At 30.5% G+C, this 22,759-nt stretch overlaps 2 protein-coding genes across 9 annotated transcripts; one reads left to right on the top strand and one right to left on the bottom strand.

Moving 5' to 3' along the window:
• Positions 1-49: 49 nt before the first annotated feature.
• Positions 50-3,875, bottom strand: LOC130900661 (NADH-ubiquinone oxidoreductase 49 kDa subunit). The gene is made up of 7 exons (XM_057811416.1): positions 3,709-3,875; positions 3,345-3,570; positions 3,088-3,289; positions 2,847-3,034; positions 764-927; positions 445-694; positions 50-389 (listed from the first exon to the last, which is right to left on the bottom strand). Exons 1-7 carry the CDS (start codon positions 3,810-3,812, stop codon positions 114-116), a joined length of 1,410 nt encoding a protein of 469 aa, XP_057667399.1. The 5' UTR covers positions 3,813-3,875; the 3' UTR covers positions 50-113.
• Positions 3,865-21,940, top strand: LOC130900660 (tudor domain-containing protein 7). Of its 8 annotated transcripts, none has more exons than XM_057811408.1 (19): positions 3,865-4,034; positions 5,516-5,674; positions 5,806-5,992; positions 6,045-6,342; positions 7,685-7,876; positions 7,926-8,060; positions 8,128-8,314; positions 9,083-9,234; positions 11,592-11,753; positions 11,812-12,063; positions 12,116-12,233; positions 14,157-14,278; positions 15,737-15,957; positions 16,019-16,175; positions 16,407-16,603; positions 18,295-18,347; positions 18,408-18,663; positions 20,767-20,918; positions 21,027-21,940. In XM_057811408.1, exons 2-19 carry the CDS (start codon positions 5,593-5,595, stop codon positions 21,260-21,262), a joined length of 3,159 nt encoding a protein of 1,052 aa, XP_057667391.1. In that variant the 5' UTR covers positions 3,865-4,034; positions 5,516-5,592; the 3' UTR covers positions 21,263-21,940. The 8 variants fall into 8 exon arrangements, with proteins under 8 accessions (XP_057667391.1, XP_057667397.1, XP_057667390.1 ...); XM_057811414.1 differs by having other exon boundaries at positions 3,894-4,034; positions 11,601-11,753; XM_057811407.1 differs by having other exon boundaries at positions 3,998-4,187.
• The last annotated feature ends 819 nt before the right edge of the window (positions 21,941-22,759 follow it).

The following is a 22,759-nucleotide window of genomic DNA, read 5'->3' as shown; positions in this document are numbered from 1 at the left end:
AATCTTATTTTTGCCACTGGTATAAGGACGGTAAGTAAAAAAAATACGATTTTTAAACCTTAAATTTATTTACAATTATCTTATTTTAATTTAAATAAACAATATATTTCGATCTAACGATCAATTTCTCCAAATACAACGTCTAATGTACCGATAATAGCAACAATATCGGCCAACATATGATTCTTACCCAATTTATCTAAAGCGGCTAAATGAGCGAAACCCGGTGCTTTAATTTTACACCTGTAAGGTTTAGAGCTTCCGTCTGAAACTAAGTAGACACCGAATTCCCCCTTAGGTGCTTCGATGGCAGTGTAAGTTTCACCGGGAGGTACTTGGTAACCCTGAGTGAACAGCTTGAAATGATGAATTAACGCCTCCATGGAATTCTATGAATAACAAACAAATATACAAACGAATTTAATATAAGAATGTTCATTTCACCTTCATCTCCGCTCTACTAGGTGGCGTTAATTTAGCATCATCAGTTTTTATTTCACCGGCCGGCATTTTATTAAGACATTGATCGATAATCGATAAAGATTGTCTCATTTCTTCCAAACGACAAAGATAACGATCATAACAGTCCCCATGCGTACCGATTGGTACGTCGAAATCTACTAAATCGTAAGCGTCATATGGCTGAGTTTTGCGTAGATCCCATTTGATACCTGATCCTCTTAACATAACACCACTAAAATAATAAGAGAATTAATACCGAAGGCTCCATCATATTTTCATAACAAGAACTTCATATATTTACCTGAATCCATAATTCAATGCATCCTCGGCTGAAATAACGCCAATATCCTTAGTCCTCTGCACCCAAATTCTATTTGTAGTCAAAACATCTTCTACCTCATCTAATCTTTCATTGAATTTGGAAGCAAACTCATATATGTCGTCCATTAAACCCAGAGGAAGATCCTGACAAAAATCACCATTTTATTTAAGAAAATATTCACTGAAATTTTATTTGAAAATGATAGAAGAAAAATTTAAAAAACTACTCAAAGTTTGGGTACAAGTTATATCCAATTCCATAAAGACAAGTTGATGGCAAAGGCAAACCAAATTCTAAGTTCTAACCATATAATTCCACATTTTAGACAAATATGAGGTTAGCACTTAAATGTAGATTTTAGTTACAAGAAGATCCAAAACTCTGAACCAAGATCTCAACAAGAAACAGTTTTAAAAAACAAAGAAAGATAGCAGGCAAAAAACTGGAGGAAAATAGTGGAAATACTTTGGAAAATTAAAAAAAATGGACGTGAGAGACTGGAAAGAATAGTGAAAGAGATGTAGGAAAGAAGCAGCTGAAATTATTAAGGAACAGTGAAGAAGAAAAGCTAAGAAACTTGAAATAAAATGAGGACATACTTTAGATGTATTGGTGGAAATAGGAAGACAGAAAACATTGGAAATATGTATACAAGAGGAACCAGATTATGAAAAAGGGGGTGGTGGAAGGAAAAAAAGAGGCAAACGAAAAATAGCACAAACTTTGGATGTATTGGCGAAAGTGAAAAAAAAACGAAAACCAGTGGAAAGTATTTATGCCAAAAGGTCAGAAATATTGGAAAGGAGATTTCCAATAGACGAATAAAGGGAATAGAAGTAGCTGAGAAACGAAGTAGGAGAAGAAAGTGAAGAAACTGTTGATAAAATGAAAGAAGGATACCTAGTAATTTAGGAAGAAGAAAAAAAGGTGATACAATGGAAAAAATGGATACAAAAGGATCCGGAAACATCAACCAAAATATTAGTAAAAGAAAATCAAAGAATGTAAACAGAAAATACAATTAAGAACGAATGGAATGATTAAGTAAAGAAATTGGGAACAAAATGAGAAAAAAATTTGGGAGTCCTGATGAAAACAAGATAGTAAACTAAACAAAAGACAGTAGAATAATTGCTATAAAAAGGAAGAACTGCTAAAAACGCGTTCAAATGAAACTGAAGAGGTGATTGCACTTAAAACTGTTTTTTAGTATATCTTTTTGTGCTTCCTGTCAGTCAATACACTTGAGTATTTTTCAAAATGGTTCAAACTGGGCATTAAATCATATGGTTAAAGGCAGCAATCCACTTTGTTAATACATTTCCTCAACCGTTTCCAGGGCAAGATTTCTCTAGATGACTTTTTAGATGGCTCCCACATGTAACCGATAACATTATATGGTGTGGAAGCTTGCTCATATTGATGCCAAAAAATGCGTATTTTTTTAGGGATAACTGTACAAATCTTTAAACTAATCTTGGATTGTCTCACTGCCCTTCATCCAGTTTTATTCAGATCTGTTTTGAAAATATTTCCAGACATTACCCTTTTCCAGCCATTATTACAGACTTAAATTCAAATATAGAACTATTTTGACTAAGTGTTTTTTTATTTTCCAAAACTATAACTTCTGCTAATTTAAAACATTTCCTGATTTAACGTTATTGTTCGAAATGATTCCAAATTTAAACATTAAATCATATGGTTAAATGCAGCCTCCCACTTTGTTCATACATTTCCTAATTTAATTTAATGTAAGAAATAAAATTTGCTCAGATATATTATAGTAATCATAAATCATTCATTTTGAACAAAATATCACATTTTAATATTAACACGAATTTTAAAAAAATCAATATTTTTTTAATTTTTATACATTAATCATTGATATCTGATTTTTTGTTAAAACTCTGATACATACAAATGACAAGTAATAATAAACACCTGATGAGGAATCTCTTATAGAATAGTGAATGGGTTGCTAAACAATCCATAAAAATTCAAGTATTTTTAGTAATTTATGAAAATTTTGAAAAAAAAAAGTGATCATTTATATACGTACCAGTGAAACACCTCCAGGTCGAACATAAGCAGCATGCATACGAGCCCCAGAAACCCTCTCATAGAACTCCATGAGCTTTTCACGTTCTTCAAACAACCAGAAGAAAGGAGTTAAAGCCCCAACGTCAAGAGCATGTGTACCAATACCCATAATATGATTCAAAATTCTAGTAATTTCGGCAAAAAGAACTAAATGAAAAATAATATCATCATTTATACAGAGCGAGAGATTATATTGTTACCTCTAATATATTTCGCTCTTAATGGTACGTCAATGTTGAGTAATTTCTCGATTGCAAGACTATAACATTGTTCGTTACACATCATAGACACATAATCTAATCTATCAAAATATGGTAAAGCTTGAGTGTACGTTTTATATTCTATAAGTTTTTCAGTACCTCTATGCAGAAGACCAATATGTGGATCGGATCTTTTTACAACCTAATCCCAAAATGTTAATTAATTTTTAAACTGAATAAATATTTTTTTATCCTACCTCTCCATCTAATTCTAGTACTAGTCGTAATACACCGTGAGCGGCAGGATGCTGCGGTCCGAAATTCAAAGTAATATTCTTAACTCCTTTTTCAACGGGAGCTTTAGAGGCATTCCAGGGCTGCATCGCCCAGTTCTTTGTAATTTCATCCGGGTACATAACAGGACCGGAAAACTGTTTTAACCATTCCGCATCTGGATACCATTTACCAGCGTTTAGAGATTGGCTGAATCGGTAAGGAAAAATAATAAATATAATAATGAAGAAACTAAATTAAAATACTCGATATGCCTAACCTCAACAATTATATAATAATTAATAACATATGAGTAAATTGATATTTTTTTAAATGAAATCTAATTACCCTGTGTGTATTAAGGCCCCTCCATTTTTTAAGAATAATTTTGTTGGCAATAACTCTATAGATTTTTTCAAAACAGTATTCATCATAGCAGCTGCCATTACCATTTTTGACAGCTAAATATATCAAAATTACGTCAACCATAAAAAGGGAGATGGCGCTAGAATAATATTAGTAAAACGAAATATATTTTTTGATTTTTCGAAAAACTTAGTATATCCAAAAAAATTTATGTTTAATAATTTTTATCTATTTTATAACAAATTATATATTTTAGAGTATAATTTACTTCGAAGATGTTTGCAATAGGAGTGGTGGTATCATGAAACGTAAATATCTATTTTATTTATTGTTCTTTGTCAGACGTTATCTTATTTTTGACCGAATAATGTTGTCTTTTGTCACTTTTTTATACACATTTGCGATTTTCTCAGTTTCTGAATTTGTGTGATAAATTGCTATTAAACAGTGAATTTAGCAAAGTGAGTACAATAATTATCATTTCAAATATACCACATATTTATAATTCCCATAACGTATTAACAATTAATTAGGTAAATGAAATCTGTATCAACCTACTTTTTTATCAGTTCAATTTTTTTGCCAACATATTTCAAAGATAGCCGGCAAATAGGTAATTCACGTACTAAATATTTAATTGAAGATTTAAAAAGTCTACAGTTATCTATAGGGTAGAATCTATAATATATATAACCTCACTCTGTTTTTCGTAATAAAATTCAGAATATATCTTTATAATTTATTAAACGTTTTATTTAAATCATTCCACAAATAAAACAGATTTTTTGGTCTACCATTTTGGCATATTGCAGTTGATTCATATGTTTGTCAATAGCCTTTAAATGGAGCACTACAATCACTGCTTGCAAAGTACTTTCTTTTTCATGGTTTATTGATCTTTGTGTGAAATAATTTAATAAGTTTTCACTATAGAACAGGATTTCTTATCAGTGTAATTATTAATAATATTACAATTTCATATAATTTTTTTCTTATAATTATCATCTACTCTCTATTCTCTATTTGTGTATTTACCAAATAGTACTTCTGAATGAAACAAATTACATTGTGCCGCCCTGTGTAATATTCGTTATCAAATTATGATAACACTACAAACGCATTAAAATAATTATTTATTCTAAAATCTCTCCTGATTGTGGGATTCACATTGAACAATTGTGGTGAGTAATAAAGTCAAACCAGTACAGATAAATAATTGGTTTTGTCCAAGTTAAAACAATTTGACATTGTGAAAGTAGGATTTTAGTGTACTGAAATAAATTTGTGACGTGTCTGAATTTTGCAAGAGGTTTGTGCATTATTTACATCTTTCTAATTGACATTCCTTCATCACTTTTTGTGATTTTAATGTTGATCTTTTCATGAATTATTTTTACAGTGAAGGGGTATGACACTCACTTGAACAAAATTAAGTATTTATATTTCGTTTTATTACAATAATAATTCTGTTATACTATTTCCTAATGTGAACTAATTATATACAATGTGGATAACTTGTAATAATATTTTTTAAAAACTTAAAATAAGTCCGAAATTAGGTAAAATTGATTAAGGCTTTATTCATTGGAACTAAATCAAAACTGGAATTCTTTTTTGTGATGATTTATCTTGATTTGATATTTTTTTTCTTTTAAACTGGTTTTATATGTAAAGAGATATAAAATCAAAACATATTATCACAAAAACATATAAAAAGGTGGAAGAAGTAAAAAGTTACAAAAAATTACAATTATTTAGGACATGATTTGATCCCAATTTGATTTTTCAGCATCCATCTTTTCTCTAATTAAAAATTATTCAATTGAGATGATTTTTATGTGAGGTTGTGAATTATTTATTGTAACAATGGATCAAAAAGTCATTGTGAAGAGATTAAGAGGGCTGATAGTAGCTTCAAAGTATCCAATGACATTGAAGCAGCTAGAAAGTAAGTGTTTTCCATCATTTTAATCTGACAAAAAAGAGAATGTCGAATTTGAGAGCTTTAGTTCAGATTTTCTTTATACTGTTTCAGAAATTGGATAATTGTGAGTTAAGTTTTTTTATGTATTATTTTAGATGATTATAGACTTATAATGGGCGAAGGTATACCCTTCAGGGATGTAGGATACAAATCATTGGAGGAATTTCTCAAGTCAGCACAGACTTTGAAAGTGTTTCGAAACAATAAAGGAGATATTGTTGTAGATGCTGAAACAAGTGCACAATCTGCACATATTGTTGAAATGGTACAAAAACAAAAGACGTAAGTGTATCATATAATATTGATGTATATTGTAATAAAAAATATATTATAGACCAAAAAGACCACCGAGGCGCGTACATTTCACGCAGAAGGCTTATGCACCAACAATATGGAGACCAAAACATTCATCCAAATCCAAGAAAAAATATACAGCATCCTCTAGACTTGTAACAGTTTCACATAACCAATTTGTTAATAATCTGCAACCGGCTAAGTCTGTTGCATCAAAATTAGTAATTCCTGAACTTTCTAATTTTTCAAATACAAATAACGATCGTCTACCACCAAGGTTGCAAAAACTGGTGAATGTAAATGGTAGAGCAAAAGCACAACAGTCGTTACAGATGAGGGTTTGTTTATTTCTTATTTACTTCTATATTTAATGACTAGATTATTTATAATGAGTGATATTATTAAATATTTCCAAATTTGCGGTTTTAATTCATTAGAATAAAATTGTTATACAGATGAACTTAGATTATTCGGCTCCATTATATAAATAAGTGATTATTTTGACCATTAACTGCTATAACTTTATACCTTCAAATATGGGGCTTGGAAAAAATGAACTTTTTATGAAAATTGTCCATGAAAAAGTTAGGGTTGGATTCAATGTTTTTTTATTAAAATTGAGTAAATCCAACAATATGTGTTGGGGAGATAATTTGCATTTCTTATTTAGCAATAGATGGCTATATTAGGAGAACAAAAATATAGGTCATTGTCATCTTCGTTAGGTCGTATCATCTCTAGGTTAATTAGTTTAAAATAAAAGGAAGACGAAAAAAATGGATTTATTTTCGACAGATAAGATAAAAAAATATTTAGAACAACAAACATAGTTTCTTAAAAAGAGTATGTTGGTTATTACTCCAAATTTCGAACTGTAAAGGTCTGGAAGATTTTCGATATGGAAAAGTTATAAAATTAACAACAAGGTTGAAATAATACCGGGCTTGAAACAAGTTGTCTACAAAAAAGTGTAAATAACATGCTTTCAAAAACTACTGATTTTAATCTCAATCAGAAATAGGCAAACTTGTCTATAAACAAGTAAACTGCAAGGATGTTTTGCTTTGCAAGAAATACTCAAACTATAAGGCTATTGATAGGAAAACTTTTGAAAAAGGGTAAAAAGGTGATCTAAATTTTGAATGGTACATAAATCAGCTATGTACCTCAAGAGGATGATACAAATGATGAATGAGATTGCTTGGAGGAGAAGGATGCAGTCCATATTTACATTCCCCAATACTTAGCTCATGACACAATGAACTTCTAAGTTGTTTTATTATGATTCTGATATGTCAGAATCAAGTTTATGAACAGTTTTCGATTTGTATTTTATTTGAGTTGTATTTTTGAATAAAGCTTTGGTTTTATTCAAACAAAAAGTTTTTATGGTCAATTGTTGATTTTTAAATCATTTTTTTAAAAAAGAGCTTCTAGCCTGACATCAATTTTTAATTAGCAAAACCATACAAATCTATTAGTTTGGAGTGAATAAATTTTTGTTCTTGATTTATTTTGTAAAATCATTTTCATTTTTCTAAATTTCAATTGCATAGGATCTATAACTAAACACGTCTTTAAAAGTATTTTATTTTATTACAAAAAAGCAATATAAAAATGGACATCAAAAGTTTTTGTAATCGAAAATGAATCGATTTAATAATTTACTTGTTTTTTAAGGAAAATGGGATGAAAAACACGCACAAAGAAATAGTGAAATCTCTTTCAGAAGAAACTTGTTCTCCCGGTGTTAGTAGAAGAAAGAAAATTACTAAACTAATGTCTGAAATCAGTTTAGAAAGGGATAGCGGCAACAGTAGCCCCGTTGGTGACATAGTTCCCATCACATTTCAACCTATATTACCAAGCAAGGTAAAAATATATGTTTTTTTATTTTCTTGTGTATTTATATATTTTTTAGACCCCTGATTTCGTCTGTACGGGAGATATCAAGACTGATTTGAAAAATTTCGTGGAGTTTCACAAATTGGGTGAAATTGATGTTAGTGTCAAAAATATATCCAAAAAAATAAACATATTCACTTGCAAGATCAAAGTAAGACTAACAAACATTCTGTAATCCGTCATTGTTTCTTTAACTCTTCAATTTTATTTATTTTCAGATCGGAAATCATCAATTCACAAGTTACCCCGAGGAATTCAAAAATAGCCATGATGCAGAAATGTATTGTTACAAACAGGCCTTCAAAGAACTCACCGAAAAATATGGCAAAAGAAAATCATTATTTTTAGCCAGCGATAAAGATATACTTGAAAGAATACCGAAAATGCTTGAAAAACATACAGGCGGTGAGCTTAATTTTCTTCCTTGTCGGGAATAATTTTGGGTTTCTAGCCACTCTGAACATATACAGAGTCATTTCTCCTTTATCAGCAAGGCTATCTAACTGGTATATCTTGGTAGTCACGTTAGGGTTACTTTGTGTCTGTTATCTAGTGCTTTTAGAGTCCCACGCTAGTACTTAATAGCTTTCATAACCTTCAAGGTCGTTTTACTATTGGAAATAATGTAAATGGGATTTCTAGTGAAGTTTCTCTTGAAACATCCATGAGCACATTCTTATTCAAAACTAATTAGCGCTTTTCCTATTGAAAATATTATCTCTGGAAACACTGGTTCGTCAGCAGTATAAAGAATGAAGAGCAAAGGTCCTATCACTAACCTGTATAACCTTAATTCTTCGACAGGAAACTATTCTTCAGGAAGTGGTATTCGGCTTCAATTGGAGTATTTAAATAACTGGTACTCAGATGGGGTGAATAATAAATAATAAATTGAACGCAACCAGCTTTTTAACGACTGTAAAAATGAATAAAGAAAAAGCTGGAAACACCTTATTATATAAATTTATAATAAGTATTAAAGATATATATATATAAGTACCTTTTCTTGACATCTTTTGAAGTATTTTTGGAGTTACTTTATCTACCAGATGCTTTTTTAATGTTCAATAATTGAAGCTCTTTTAGAACCTCTTTTGGAGTACATAACTTGATTTTTGACATTTCTTGGAAAGGTCAAAAAGATGAAAAGTATAAATTTATTGCTATTCGTAGGTCTTTGGGAATGGCAAGTTCGACAAGATTACACAGAAAAATATAATGAACAACTACCGGCTGATTGGTTGAAGATTATCGACAGTAGTCCGTGTATTCACGTACAAAAAGTCGTGAATACTTACACTTTGAAACACTGTAAACCCGAAGAGGTAGGTACCCATATAACCTCTAAAACTTGGAACTTCTATTTGTTTTTTATTATACCTCAACAACTTCTCCTTCCTAGTTATTTTCAAGCTCGTTTCTCCCTCGTAAGTACTTCCATTTTCTCCAGAGTTTTTCCTTTATTTCATCCTGTCTTGGTATTCCTCTTTGCTTTTACTTATGTTCACTTATTTCCGTTTCCTCCAAAAAGATTCAATATTTCTTTAAATTTACTAATTATTTTGGTTTGTGGCATTATATAACATAATCTTTGCATTTGCGCTTTTCTATTCTGTGCTCATTTTGTGTTACTATCACTTAAATAGACACATACTAAGTCCTATCGGGGCACAATTGCTTCAATAGATACCTGAAGATAATTTCTTTCGAAGTGTAAGACACTTCGAAACTCCAAAGCACTACATTAGGAAGTGTATGAAAGAGAAGATAAAAATTTCTAACAGCTACAGCCATCCTACCTTTATAAAATAGTCGCATCAACCCTATGATGGAATTTCTGGAACCTATATTCATAATGAACACACTGTTTACACCAATTTTAAAACAGAAGAGACCTAAAATCAAGAACATTTAGAAGCATAAATATATCAAAGGGTCTAAGAAATAAGAAATTAAAGACTGGTATTTATCTATGGAAATCCGTGATTTTTGCAGCTCTCAACTGAATTCCCAGTTGTTAGACTTGAATTGAATTTTTTTCTTTGTGGTAGGTAGGTATAGGCTTAATCTTTGGTTGAGCTCCCAATCTGGCAACTGTAGAAAAGCGAATATATATTATTATATTATATTAAAATATTATAGTCCGGTAAAATTAGACATTCGGAGTTACATAATTTCCCACCAAGGTGAAAATCAGTGAAATTGTTTAAAATATAATTAAAAATGAAATTTATAAGTTCCCCATTATTCCCGTGTCTGGAAACAATTTTATTTAAGGTCAAAGGTCAAAAAATGAGTTTTCAGTTTTCAGCAAAACGTTTTATCATAAAAATACCTTAGATAAAAATTGTAGATCATTAAATTATCTACAAAAAACGTGTCGATATTTTTTTTTCTACGAGCCACCGTTTCTGAGATATAGTGATTCAAAAAATTGTAATTGTCATAATATGCACACGCCACCTATGACGTAGTGTACTTGGCGCGTTTTTTTAACGTGGTTTCCCCAATAGGCCTATTCCACGGGTCTGTTTTATCATATTTAATTCGAAACTATTGCAAAAAAAAGTATTGAAATTTAATTCATAATGTTCAAATTCTTCTTGTTCTTTATCTTCATTTTGAGTGCATGTAAATTGCGTCATGTCGCCTGGTTGGAATCAAACGTATCCTCCACTGTTGGTGATTCAATATTACTGTAGATGTTCTTGTTCTTCACGTTGTCTATTATTAACTGCAGCAAAAAAAACTTTCCCGAGTATAATTTTTCGACAATTTTCATGTATTGTCACAAATTTCCGAAAATTCATGTGATCTCTCGATACTTGCATCAATTAATGTTTTCATACCACGTTTAAAAGTAACAACTTCACTTTCAGTTAAAAATTTAACACAAATAAAACAATATTCTGATATTTTTGCTATAAAACTCAAAACAACACGATATAGCTTAGGATAAACACACGTTTTACTACCAATTGGAGCACAAGACTAAAGGTATTTCATTTATTACAGCAGGTATAAAACCTTAGCCATGCACACAATTGAACATAAGACAGATATTGTCTCAAGGTTACAATGGCGTATAAATTAAGGGGCTGGGTTTCATTTTACTTATACTCTTACAGTAATAAATATATTTTTTATTTTAATTGTATTTATTTTAACATTTAGTATAACTCTAGAAATTTATATACGTGGCGTGCTAATGTATATTTTATTGATGAAGTTTTTGAATCGTTATATCTCAGAAACGGTGGCTCGTAGGAAAAAAAGTATCAATACGTTTATTGTAGATAATTTACTGATCTACAATTTTTGTCTAATGTAGTTTCATGATAAAACTTATCGTTTTGTTGAAAATCGGTCTGTAGTTTCTTATTCAAATACAAAGGTTATTACTCGCAAACTGGCTAGTGATTTGATGTCAGAAATGAGTTGATATATGCAACAGTCATCCTGGTGACTTTTTATTTATCGCTCCTTCATTCACTTGTTGTGAATGACTAAAAAAGTGTTAAGACTTATTAGGTTTGGTGTTTACTGCTTTATATCGAACGCTGTATGTAAACTGCTTTTAAATTAACAAATAAAAATGATCGTCATCATAACAATAATCTAACTTGCTTGTATTCGCTTTGGGCTAACCGCAGTTAACATAGTTCATTTCCTAACCTCTCAGGTATTACAGAAAGGTCAAATGTGGATGAAATCAATGACCTTAACGGACGTATCTGTACCATCGAATACCATTGAATTGAACGACGGCCAATTATATGCGGAAGTCACTTTCTTATTATCCGCCAATGAAATATGGTGTAGACAGGCTGCTACAGAAGCGAGTGTAAGTATAAATTAAAAAAAAAACAACTCGCTGTTAGTGATAAATTATTAATTTTCAGGAAAATTACATCAATATGGTATCAAAATTGGAGGAATATTATAATAATAATAAAGAAAGTTTACGTGCTCCTGTTGTTAACCGTAATGGTTATTACGTAGCCAGTTACGAGTATGGATGGTACAGGGTACGAGCAGTAGAAGTCGACGAAAAAACCGTTTTGTGTTTCTATATAGATTTCGGCGATGAAATCGTTCTTCCCATCGATAAAATTTATCAGTTAAAAAGGGAATTCGCCGTTTGTCAAGCGCAAGTAAATACATATTAAATTATATCAATAGATTTTACTTCGTTCGAATTTTTAGGCTTTCGTATGTCGTCTAGCTGGTTTAGAAGATTTATACGAAGTTTCTGTCGGTTCCGCCATATTACAAAGTCTTTTATACAAAAACGTTGTATTAGAAGTTGCCTCTGATACTATCGGTAAGTTACCTATTCCCATCGACCCCTTCTTGTTTCACTCCGGTTCATCATCGTCATATATAAGGTTGGCAACTAAGTACTTTCGTTTTGTACCGATAGAGAGCGTTGCTTTAGTCCTTATAAATAACTCACATTAGTGTGCACGTCAGAATTAGTATAAAAAATTCCGTTCCAGGAGATTTTTTCCTACCGAAGTTGATAATGACTAAATCAAAGTTTGAAGAGGATCGTCATATAACTGTTAGAGAGATTGCTAAGAGGCTACACAACAATTGAAAAACGTTTATTAAAATATCTTGAGGTAGTTAAGAAATTTGATATTTGGGTACCCAAAATAATATCGACCTTTTCTTGAAAAGAATTTTCACTGGTGATGAAAAATGAGTCATGTACAGTATCATAGTTCGAAAACGATCATGGAGCAAACACGACGAACCAGCACAAACCACATCGAAAGTTGAAAACCAACAAAAAAAGGTCATGCAATTGGGTGGGATTCCTGCTTCCAAGGAACCAAACGATCAATACTGATGTTTACTGTCAACAATTAATGAAACTGGATAAAGCGATCAAAGAAAAACTATCAGAATTGTCAAATCGGAAAGGTTTAGTGTTCCACCATCTACATCTTTGGCGACTCGTAGGAAACTATTGGAGCTTTGCTGAGAAGTGATTGCACATCCCCTATACAGCCCTGATCTGGTACCATCTGATAATCATTTATTTAAAAGTTTGCGGAATTCTTTGAATGGTCAAATGACGATGACCTTCAATCGCACCTGGTTCAGTTTTTTGCTAATAATGACCAGAAGTTTTATGAGCGCGGAATCATGAAGCTAAAAGAAAGATGGCAAAAGATCATTGAGCAAAATGAAAAATATATAATTGATTAAAATTTGTTCTATTTTATACTAAAAAACCGAAATTTTCTTCTGGTTTTGGCTATTTCTGTAGCCTCTTTCTTGATAGTTCTTCTACATGTTCGTACAGGTCTGTTTCTTTTCTTTCTGCTTGCTGTATAGTAATTAAAAAATTGTCGGGTTATGTTTGTTACTGGTTTCTGTAGTGTATAACCTATCCGTCTCCATTTTCGCTTCGAAATCGTTACTTCTATTTCCGCTTCTTCCAAAGTTTTTCGTTATTTAACTTATTTGACCAAAACATTTTGCAGAATACTTTCAGTACCTCTTTCTGTACTTATTATGCTATCTAAATAGAAAAATGTTTGACTTGCTCTACTTCTATTCCTTCTAAATAGATGGAGGTTTTAGTATCAGTGTTTATGTTCAGCCTAACTAGTGTTCACTTATTTTATGTAGACTGTTTGTTTCCTTTTGCGTGTGATTTCTATTTGCTGTTAATCATCTGCGAATTGAACCTTCTCGTTGAATCCTGACCTTTTTTACTCATTCTATTACCACGTTGAACAGGGTTGTCGATAGAACACAACCCTGTCTCACTATTTTCTATTTTGATTTGTGTTGTATTGTTTTAAGAGGGGTCCTATTATTCTGATGTACTCAAATGATAGACTGTATGCTTTTAAGATTTTCCATCGAGTCAAATGCTTTTTCGAAGTCTATAAAATTTAACCAGTATTATTCTCACTGATGCAATATACAAAAATTACCACTGCTTGATTTTTTCATAGTTCATTCGTTGTATGATTCTTCCCAGCCATGATCTTACTTGCAGAGGTCAGTAACGTGTGATGGGTTGCCAGATTTCTCAATTAGATTTTTCCTTTTTTTTTGGTAATTTGGGATTCTGTCATCGTTCTAGATTTTATTGGGTAGAGGCAAATATTGCATAATTTTTTTTATGGATGTGGTTAATATTATTGAGTAAAATTTTATTATGAGGATAAAGAAATTAATTATTAAGTGTATTGTGTATTAACATTTTTTTCTTTTCATATTTCAGCTACAGACGAAAACGATGTTAGCCTCCCTGTATATATGTACGATATGGAAACTGGTGTATGTCTAAATAAAGAGTTGATACCAAAATTAACTCTAGAGTCTGCAGCGCCCAATATTTTGAGCGTAAGTTTTTCTCAACTACATATACTATACTGGGCGAAAAAAATGCTGGAAAAATTTGTTCCCCTATTATTGATATTAAGAGGTGTATCATCGTAAGTCTTGATTTTTTTCGGAGTTGTCTCATAACTTCTAAATCATTGAAGTAATTGACTATAAGAGAATTTAATAGTCTACAAAAAAAATACTGATGGAAATTTTTTGTCAGATGAACCGTTTTCTAATAACTACCTCTTGAAAATTTGTATGATTCCAGAATTTGGTTTTTTAAATTTGGAATTTTATAATTCACTTGAAAATCAGTATCCGGAAAAAATCCAATCAAGATTCTCAAAGAGAATTTTTTTTCTACAAAAAAGTCTATTAACGTTTTGAGCTAAATTCACTGTTTTGAAAGTTATTCAAAGTTAAAGTCAAAATGAAATTTTTGTTTCGCTAAGATTTAATTTTTTTGGGCCCATTTAAAAATTTGATCTTGATCAAAATTATGAAAAATTTTAAAAAATCATAATATATTATGATTTATTAGCATTGAAAAGCTAACATTGCATTTTCACTATTTTTTCTTTGGAAAATTTCATTTCCACTGTTTTTTAACATTGGCAAGTTTTTTTCTTCAGAAAATTGCATTTTCACTGTGTTTTTCATTATAAAATTGCATTTCCACTGTTTTTCTTCAGAAAATTCCATTTTCTTCACAAAATTGCAGTTCGATTGCGTTTTTCATCAAAAAATTTCATTTTCACTGTGTTTTTCTCCAGGAAATTTCATTTTTACTGTGTTTTAGCATTGACGAGCTACTTTCTTCCGAAATTTGCATTTTCACCGTGTTTTTCTTCGAAAAATTTCATTTTCACTGTTTTTTAGCATTTGCAAGTTATTTTCTTCAGAAAATTGCATTTTCACAGCGTTTTTCTTCAAAAAATTGAATTTTTACTGCGTTTTTCTTCAGAAAATTTTATCTTCAGTGAGTTTTCTTTAGAAAATTGTATTTTCAATGTGTTTTTCATTAGAAAATTTAATTTTCACTGTGTTTTAGCATCTTCAGAAATTTGTATTTTCACTGTGTTTTAATAAAAGAAAATATCTTTTCAATGCTAATAAATTAAAATATATCATTTTTTACTCAAATTTTTCATAATTTTGTTAACAAAAAGTTTTATCTATAAAAAGATCAAATTTTTCAATGAGCCCAAAAAAATCTTCAGGGAAACAAGATTTTCATTTTGACTTCAACTCAAGTGAATTTAACTCAAAACGTTAATAGACATCAAAGTCATTTTCATTTACCCCAATGGTTATGAGACAAAAAGCCGCTCCGGAAAAAAATTCAAAAGTTGCTATAGTAGACCTGTTAATATCAATATTAAGGTCTCAAATTCTCACATTTCATAAAAAAATGGTTGATTTATGATGCACATCTACATGTATGGTTAATTCTATCTATTATAATTGTTTCAGGATACGATTACTGAGGTTTACATCTCAAATATAGCCGCTAACGGTGACATTTACATACAGATCCGTTCACCGGGCTACGAAACATTATTACAGTTACTTTCGAATTTAGAAAATCAAATAGTCAGTAATCCCCCGACGGATATTATGCTGCCACTAACGAAAAGTACCAGTGCCGATAAAATTTACATGGGAAAACATAAGATGAGTGGTCATTGGTACAGGTTAGTCCATTGGTAACATAGTTGATTCTAGCGAACATAAATAATATATTATGTCGTTTAGGGTGAAAATAATCGATTGGTCGCCAAAGGAAGATATGGCTCAGATATACTATATAGATTACGGAACTACGGACGTAATCAAAGTAAAAGAAACTGCGCTCTATCCTTTAGAAAAACTCGATGATATTGTCAACATGTATCCTCCTCAAGCTGTCAAGGTAATTGGTTATCGATCACTTGCATATATGCTTCATAAACGACAGAATTAATAGAAAACCCTGTATATTTGTAAATAGATTTTTATTCTGTTTTAAAAATAAATAGTGTGTCGCAAAAGTTGATTGTATATATATATAAATATATATATATATATATATATATATATATATATATATATATATATATATATATATATATATATATATATATATATATATATATATTTTTAGACGAGAATGTTATTGGATGATATACCAACAGATTTCTTAGCTGCTGCGAAAAAAGTTTTACCCATAGAGGAATCAATAATTATTAAATTGATAAAATATAATTCGGAAAACGTACCTTTAGTGGAGTTTTTCAGAAGAACAACCGAAGGTGGACTTTTCTGTATAAACAAATCCATTATAATGGAAAATGAGATTAAGTAAGTAAAACCACTTGAATATATATAAGAAATCGACTTCTACTTCCTTATTTTTATATTTTCAAGAATTTCGCTTTATATTGTAACCATTACTTCTACTATCTTTTGCAATCCTCTTCCATTATTTTTCTCTTAAATCTATTTGATACCAATTCAGTTTATATTACTGGATTTGTTACCTTTTTGATGTCTTCATTCTTTATGTCTCGACCCAGTATTCTTCTTCAATTATTCATTTCATTTACATTTATTTCTTCCTTATTTTATGTTATGTTGTGCTCAGGTAGAATCTGAGGTAGCTTCTTATTTATTTCGAAAAAAGTTTTTCCCAATTTTGATCACGGTGCTTTTATTTGGTTTAACGAATTCTTTCTTGGTCTCTCCTTACGTTTTATTAATAGTGTTTATTGCCACTACTATTAATCTATCTAACTATATTCATCTCAATGCAGTTTCATGTTTGTTTTCTCTATTATTGATAACTGCTTTAATACTTTTCTAATATCTTCATTTTTATCTCTTGTCCTACTATTCTTCTTAAGTCATTCATTTATTTTACGATTATTTCTGTCTCCCCTTTCTTCCTAAGTTTCTACTGCTTATGTTATAGTGTGTCCAAGTTATCAGAAACCAAAGTAACTTTATATTTTGAAAATTTTTACTACATATTTTAGCTTAGAAACTTCTTTAGTGTCTTTATGTTGGAAACTAATTTACTTTAAGTCAATTGGCCAGTTTACTTTTTCAGTTTATTCCTCTTTTTAACCTCTGTTTTCTTATTTGGTGTATCATATTTTCTCTGTTAATCTACCTAACTATTCATACCAATGCAAATTTCTTATTTATTTTCTCTTCATCTTTCTATTCCACTTTTCTTATGTGCTCATCTTTCCTCCCAATTGTCCAATTTTGTCTGTTTATAATAAAGTACATATTAAAAATTTAATGTCTTTAGAGACTGTTTTTTACAAAAATTTGATTTTCAAAGGGGTAAACTAAAAGGAATTATTTTAGTATTTACCTTACCAATTGGCTCGGTGTGAGTTGGCCTCCTCTACAATTCGCCTTTAAACTGGTCTGTTCTTCGCCAACGTTCCCCATCCTCCCAAATTCATTGTTTCGAAGTCTTTACGAACTTGGATCAGTCCTTTTTTACTGTTCTATATTTTGGCATTTATGTTCTCTTATGCATCCGCTTTCTTTGAACGTGGCTAAACCATCTCGACCTCTAGGGCCCTAATGAATCAGAGGATGTTTTCATTATCTAGTATTTCATCTATTTCTTAATTATTTTGTATTTTCCGGGGTGCGTCATCCATTCAAATTCCTCCTAATAATTTCTCTTTGAATCATTCCTAATATTTCCTGTTTTTTTTTGTGATATCATCCAAAAGTCACTGCCATAAGTTACGATTGGTCTTATTAGAGTCCTGTAGATTTTTAATTTCGTTCGTCTTGTTATAAATCTATTTTTCGGGAGCTTCATGTTTGCAAAATAAGCTCGATCACCATTTTCAATTCTTTCTTATAGGGTAGTGCTTGGTTAGGATTGGTAGTTTAGATTTTCTCCGAAATCAAAGTAGCATCGTTTTTAAAAACAATTTTGTTAAATCTGTAAGCATGGGAAACTTTTATTATAGTTTCTTTTATTTATATATTTGGCTTTAATTTAACAAATAATTGTATTTTAGAAGAAGTGATGCCAAATCTAACAGAAAAATTCCCAACGGAGAAGTACCGTGCAGTGAGTATTTATGATAATTTACGTTGATCGCATAATTTTACGTTTATTTTTCACTTGTAGAAAACGTACCGTCAACTGGTAAATTGAAATGCCCACCTTTACCTGAAATAAACGAGACTTTCGAAGTACATGTACCTTTTGCGGTGAATCCTTACAATTTTTTTATACAACCGTTAGAATCTCGACCGAAATTACATAAAATGATGCAACAGTTACAGGAAAGGTACAAAGAAGTATTGTACAGTCCTTTAACTATTGATCAAATCACACCTGGAAATATATATGCTTCGAAATTTGATGATGGAAACTGGTACAGGTAATATAATTCTAGATACTTTTTTCAAGTTTATTTAGAACTGTCTTCCCCTCTTGCAGAAAATCTCGTGAATACATGGAGGGTTTAGAATAAGAGTGTACCAATTCCATTTTAGCTAATTTTGAGCTATAGAATTCAAAGTTAAAGTTTCATAACAAAATACCAGTTAACATTTTTTTTAATTATTTATTCAATTTAAGAAGTTCTATGAGTAATTTACACATTTACATATTGACCGATTTTATTGTTATAACACCATAAAATTCAAAATGGTGAATAGTGAAGAATTTTTGGAAGAAGAATGAACCAACTTCAAATGTAGTTAATACACTTTATTTTTACATCTGTTTAAAGATAAAATTAGAAATATTGGGAGAAAATATCATTTCTTGGTTGAAAAACATAAAATAACTCATCAATGTGTCATTTACTTCAATTGTTGTTTTGGGTATAACTGAGAGATTCATTTTTTTTTTTTCATGTGGGTTTTTTTTCAAACCTCAACTGCTGCATCTTAAGTCAATCGATATTCTTATGTTTAGTGTCCTTTTTACTGTTTGTGATTGAATCTTCGAGGGGTTTTTGTGTTCAAAAACTTTTCTTATTATATTTTTACAACTTAAAACTGAAACTTTTCCACTTTTGCAGTTTTACATGATGTATCAGTGTAACCAGGCACATTGGATGGTTCCATATTTCATGCTCGCTCTCTCTATTATACCGAATTCAGTATCATTGGAAAGGAATGAGTGGTCTGGTATCATAAATTTCATATAAATACATCCCATAGAGAGTCTTGAATAAGTTTTTAAGTAGAGTAAGACTATTTTTATATTTCTGTTTTACCAGTACACGAGTCAAAAAATAGAATATGTTGTAATGTCCGGTATGTTTCCTAAGGCATAAAACTAAATTTTCAAAACCCTTTTTAAAAGAAGTTTCATTTTAGACGTGCATATAGGCAGTGCTGTTATTGAAACAATTTTTTCAAAAAAACCTCGAATGTATTCCGATCAATGAACTTTCTTATTCTATCCTAAATTACTTGAAATTAAGGATCTTCCTAAGGCATAAAACTAAATTTTCAAAACCCTTTTTAAAAGAAGTTTCATTTTAGACGTGCATATAGGCAGTGCTGTTATTGAAACAATTTTTTCAAAAAAACCTCGAATGTATTCCGATCAATGAACTTTCTTATTCTATCCTAAATTACTTGAAATTAAGGATCTTCAAGATCTTTATTTCGAAAGTACTAGCGTAAGTCAACGATACTCCTTAAAATTTATTTTTAAATCTAGATTATTTGGGTCTTGCTTCCACAGGCTCATGCCCATAATTGATTCTCGTACTGGTTTCAGGATTAGGTTATATACAAGTAATTTATTATAAATTGACAGATTGGATTTTCTTTCCGGCAACCAATACATTCTTTTCTATCTAATACCAAGTTATTCTTGTTTATTGTTTATGTGAGGTGGATACCAAAATTGTAGACACAAAGATAAAGTGCAATTATTTTTCTGCCTTTAAGTCGGTTGTCTTTTTCTCTTCAGTTTCAGTACTTTTTGAAATAACTTGTTAACAAAGATTACCTCGACTTGGTTCAGTCAGGGCCGGATTAAGATTTATAAGGCCCGGGGCTAAAATAATCACGGAGCCCCCTTCAGGAATTCGGAAACCCGGAAAAATTCACAAAATAATATCTATACGTTAGATTTGTGGTATCAACACATCAAAAAATACAGAATGATTCCAAATGATGGGGCCCTCTTGGACCTGGGGCTATAGCCTCCCCAAGCCACTAGCTTAATCCTGGCCTGGGTTCAATAGTATTCAGAAAGAAAATAATATGTCACTAATAGAATTTGCTGCGGATATTATCAGACCTAGGACTGGCTTTCATTGTTACACTGAAATTTTACATAGTTATTGCATGTTATTCAAAAATGACAAAAGTGTAGTTGGTTCACTTGTATTTTGAACCCTCCATATAATAAAAAATCTAATAGTCACAAAAATGTTATACTTTACTAATATGTAGTGTTAAGACTTGAAGATTCTAGTTCCCTTAAGATAAAAGTGTTTTCTTGATATTCATTATAGGACCAGTGTTATAAAAGTGATAAACGATGGATCTATATCAGTATTTTACTGTGATTTTGGATATTATGCAAATTTGACTGTACAACAATTAATTCCTTTAGATGTAGAATACCTAGAGTTACCCTATCAAGCACTCAAGGCCAGACTATCAGGTTCGTAAGATCTACAATTCAATATTGGATATATTTATTTGATTTTAAACATAATTATAAATAAGTTTTATATTTTGTATGTTGTTAAAATAATTTTATTTATCGCAGATATTAGACCAAAGGATTCGAATTGGACTATGGAACACTGTGATGAATTTAAGGAAATGGTGGAAAGGAAACATTTCTATTCGTTTTTGTTAAACATATCCAAAGATGAATTGTACGATTCAGATTTGGTTTTAGATCTATTGCTCATAGATACTTCATCGGAAGAAGAAGATATTTACATTGGAACTGAATTAATCAACAGAGGTATAGCCGTCGAAGGTGAAAAAGGAAAATAATATTTTGAATCGTTCTTTATATACATATTTATATACAAATTATTTATTTCCAAAGCACACATGTGTGCGATTTATAATTACCACAGAAATGCAACTACTCTATACCATTATTTTTTGATAGATGTAGATTCACCCCCATAACAGGATTGTACATTAATTGTGCTACAACTGTCTCAAGCCATTTCCGGTGAGGATTTTTTGTAGTTTTAATCCATTTCGAAGGTAACTGTTTTAGAAATGGATGCACTAGTTTTGCGATCAAATATTAATGCTGGGGGAAGATGAATGTTCGATATTTTACTATTTTCGTTTTTTATGTTTTATAACACAATTTGTTTCTTTGCTTAATAAATACATATATAGATGTTATAATAATAAAATATTGTCAAATAACAATTTGTTTAGGTCTGATTATTTGTTGATAAAAAAAAATTTTCTAAATTTTTCCAAAGATGGTTAAAGCGAGACGTCGCATTCATATTGGTAACCAAAATTTAGTGAAAACTGAAACATTATTTTCAATGGAAATGTTTATTTTTTTAAGCTTTTTATAGAAGTTTTTTATGTTGTTTTGTTGAAAAAAATATAGTATATTGACTGAATTATTTCAAGCAATACATTGGAAAATTTCTTTTGATAGTTGTATTAAAATATTTTTAATAAATGTTGATTTATGTTTCTTCTTTTTTACTAATAATACCTTGATAATAACGAACTAAGTTGCTAATTAAATTGAAAATACTACTGTTTTTATAATATTTAATCTATATCCAGCTATTCACAACAACGCAAAAATTTCTGTATGAACGTGGAATTGAAACAACTATTTTCCCAATTTCAATCGCAGTTTTAGATAATTAATTTCGATTTCTTCTGGTACTTCTGGAGGAATCTTCATTCCTTACTTGTTCTTAACCTCGTCTACTATACAGTATTTTCATTCAAAATGTTGGAACACATAAAATTTGCAACCATAGATCAGTGTTGGTAGTACCGACTCCTAGATTTTCGTCTTGCACTTTTTGCTACCTCTTGTATCTCTTTCAATAGTTTTGAATGAATTATCATGACATTTTTTTTCCAGGCTGTTACCTATTATTCAATTTCTTTCTAGGTCTGACTCTTCTCTTTTTATTCATTTTTCAGTTCTCTCAACTGTTGTTCAATTTTTTGCACCACTGTCTCTACATTTAATTCACATCTAATTGTATGGTTCGTTATTTTATCTAGTTTCTAGGAATGCCTGGACAAGCTAAACGAGCTAGTAAAGAAAAATCAAATTTTAAAAAAATTTTGCTACAATCCCACAAACATACTCTGAACCTATCTTGACTCTTTTAAAAACCCCTCTGAATAAACCATCATTCCCCAGTGGTCTTTTTAATCTAGCACCAGGCTATAGAAATGGAAATGCTTATACTTTCTAAGACATTTCATCTATGACAGATCTTTTGTTTTAGAGCTTCGTGTTGTAAGAATCAGTCTTGATTTTCTTCA

This window comes from Diorhabda carinulata, chromosome X, assembly GCF_026250575.1.
Source record: "Diorhabda carinulata isolate Delta chromosome X, icDioCari1.1, whole genome shotgun sequence".
NCBI classification, from domain to species: Eukaryota; Metazoa; Arthropoda; class Insecta; order Coleoptera; family Chrysomelidae; genus Diorhabda; species Diorhabda carinulata.
This window is presented reverse-complemented; position numbering and strand designations above follow the sequence as displayed.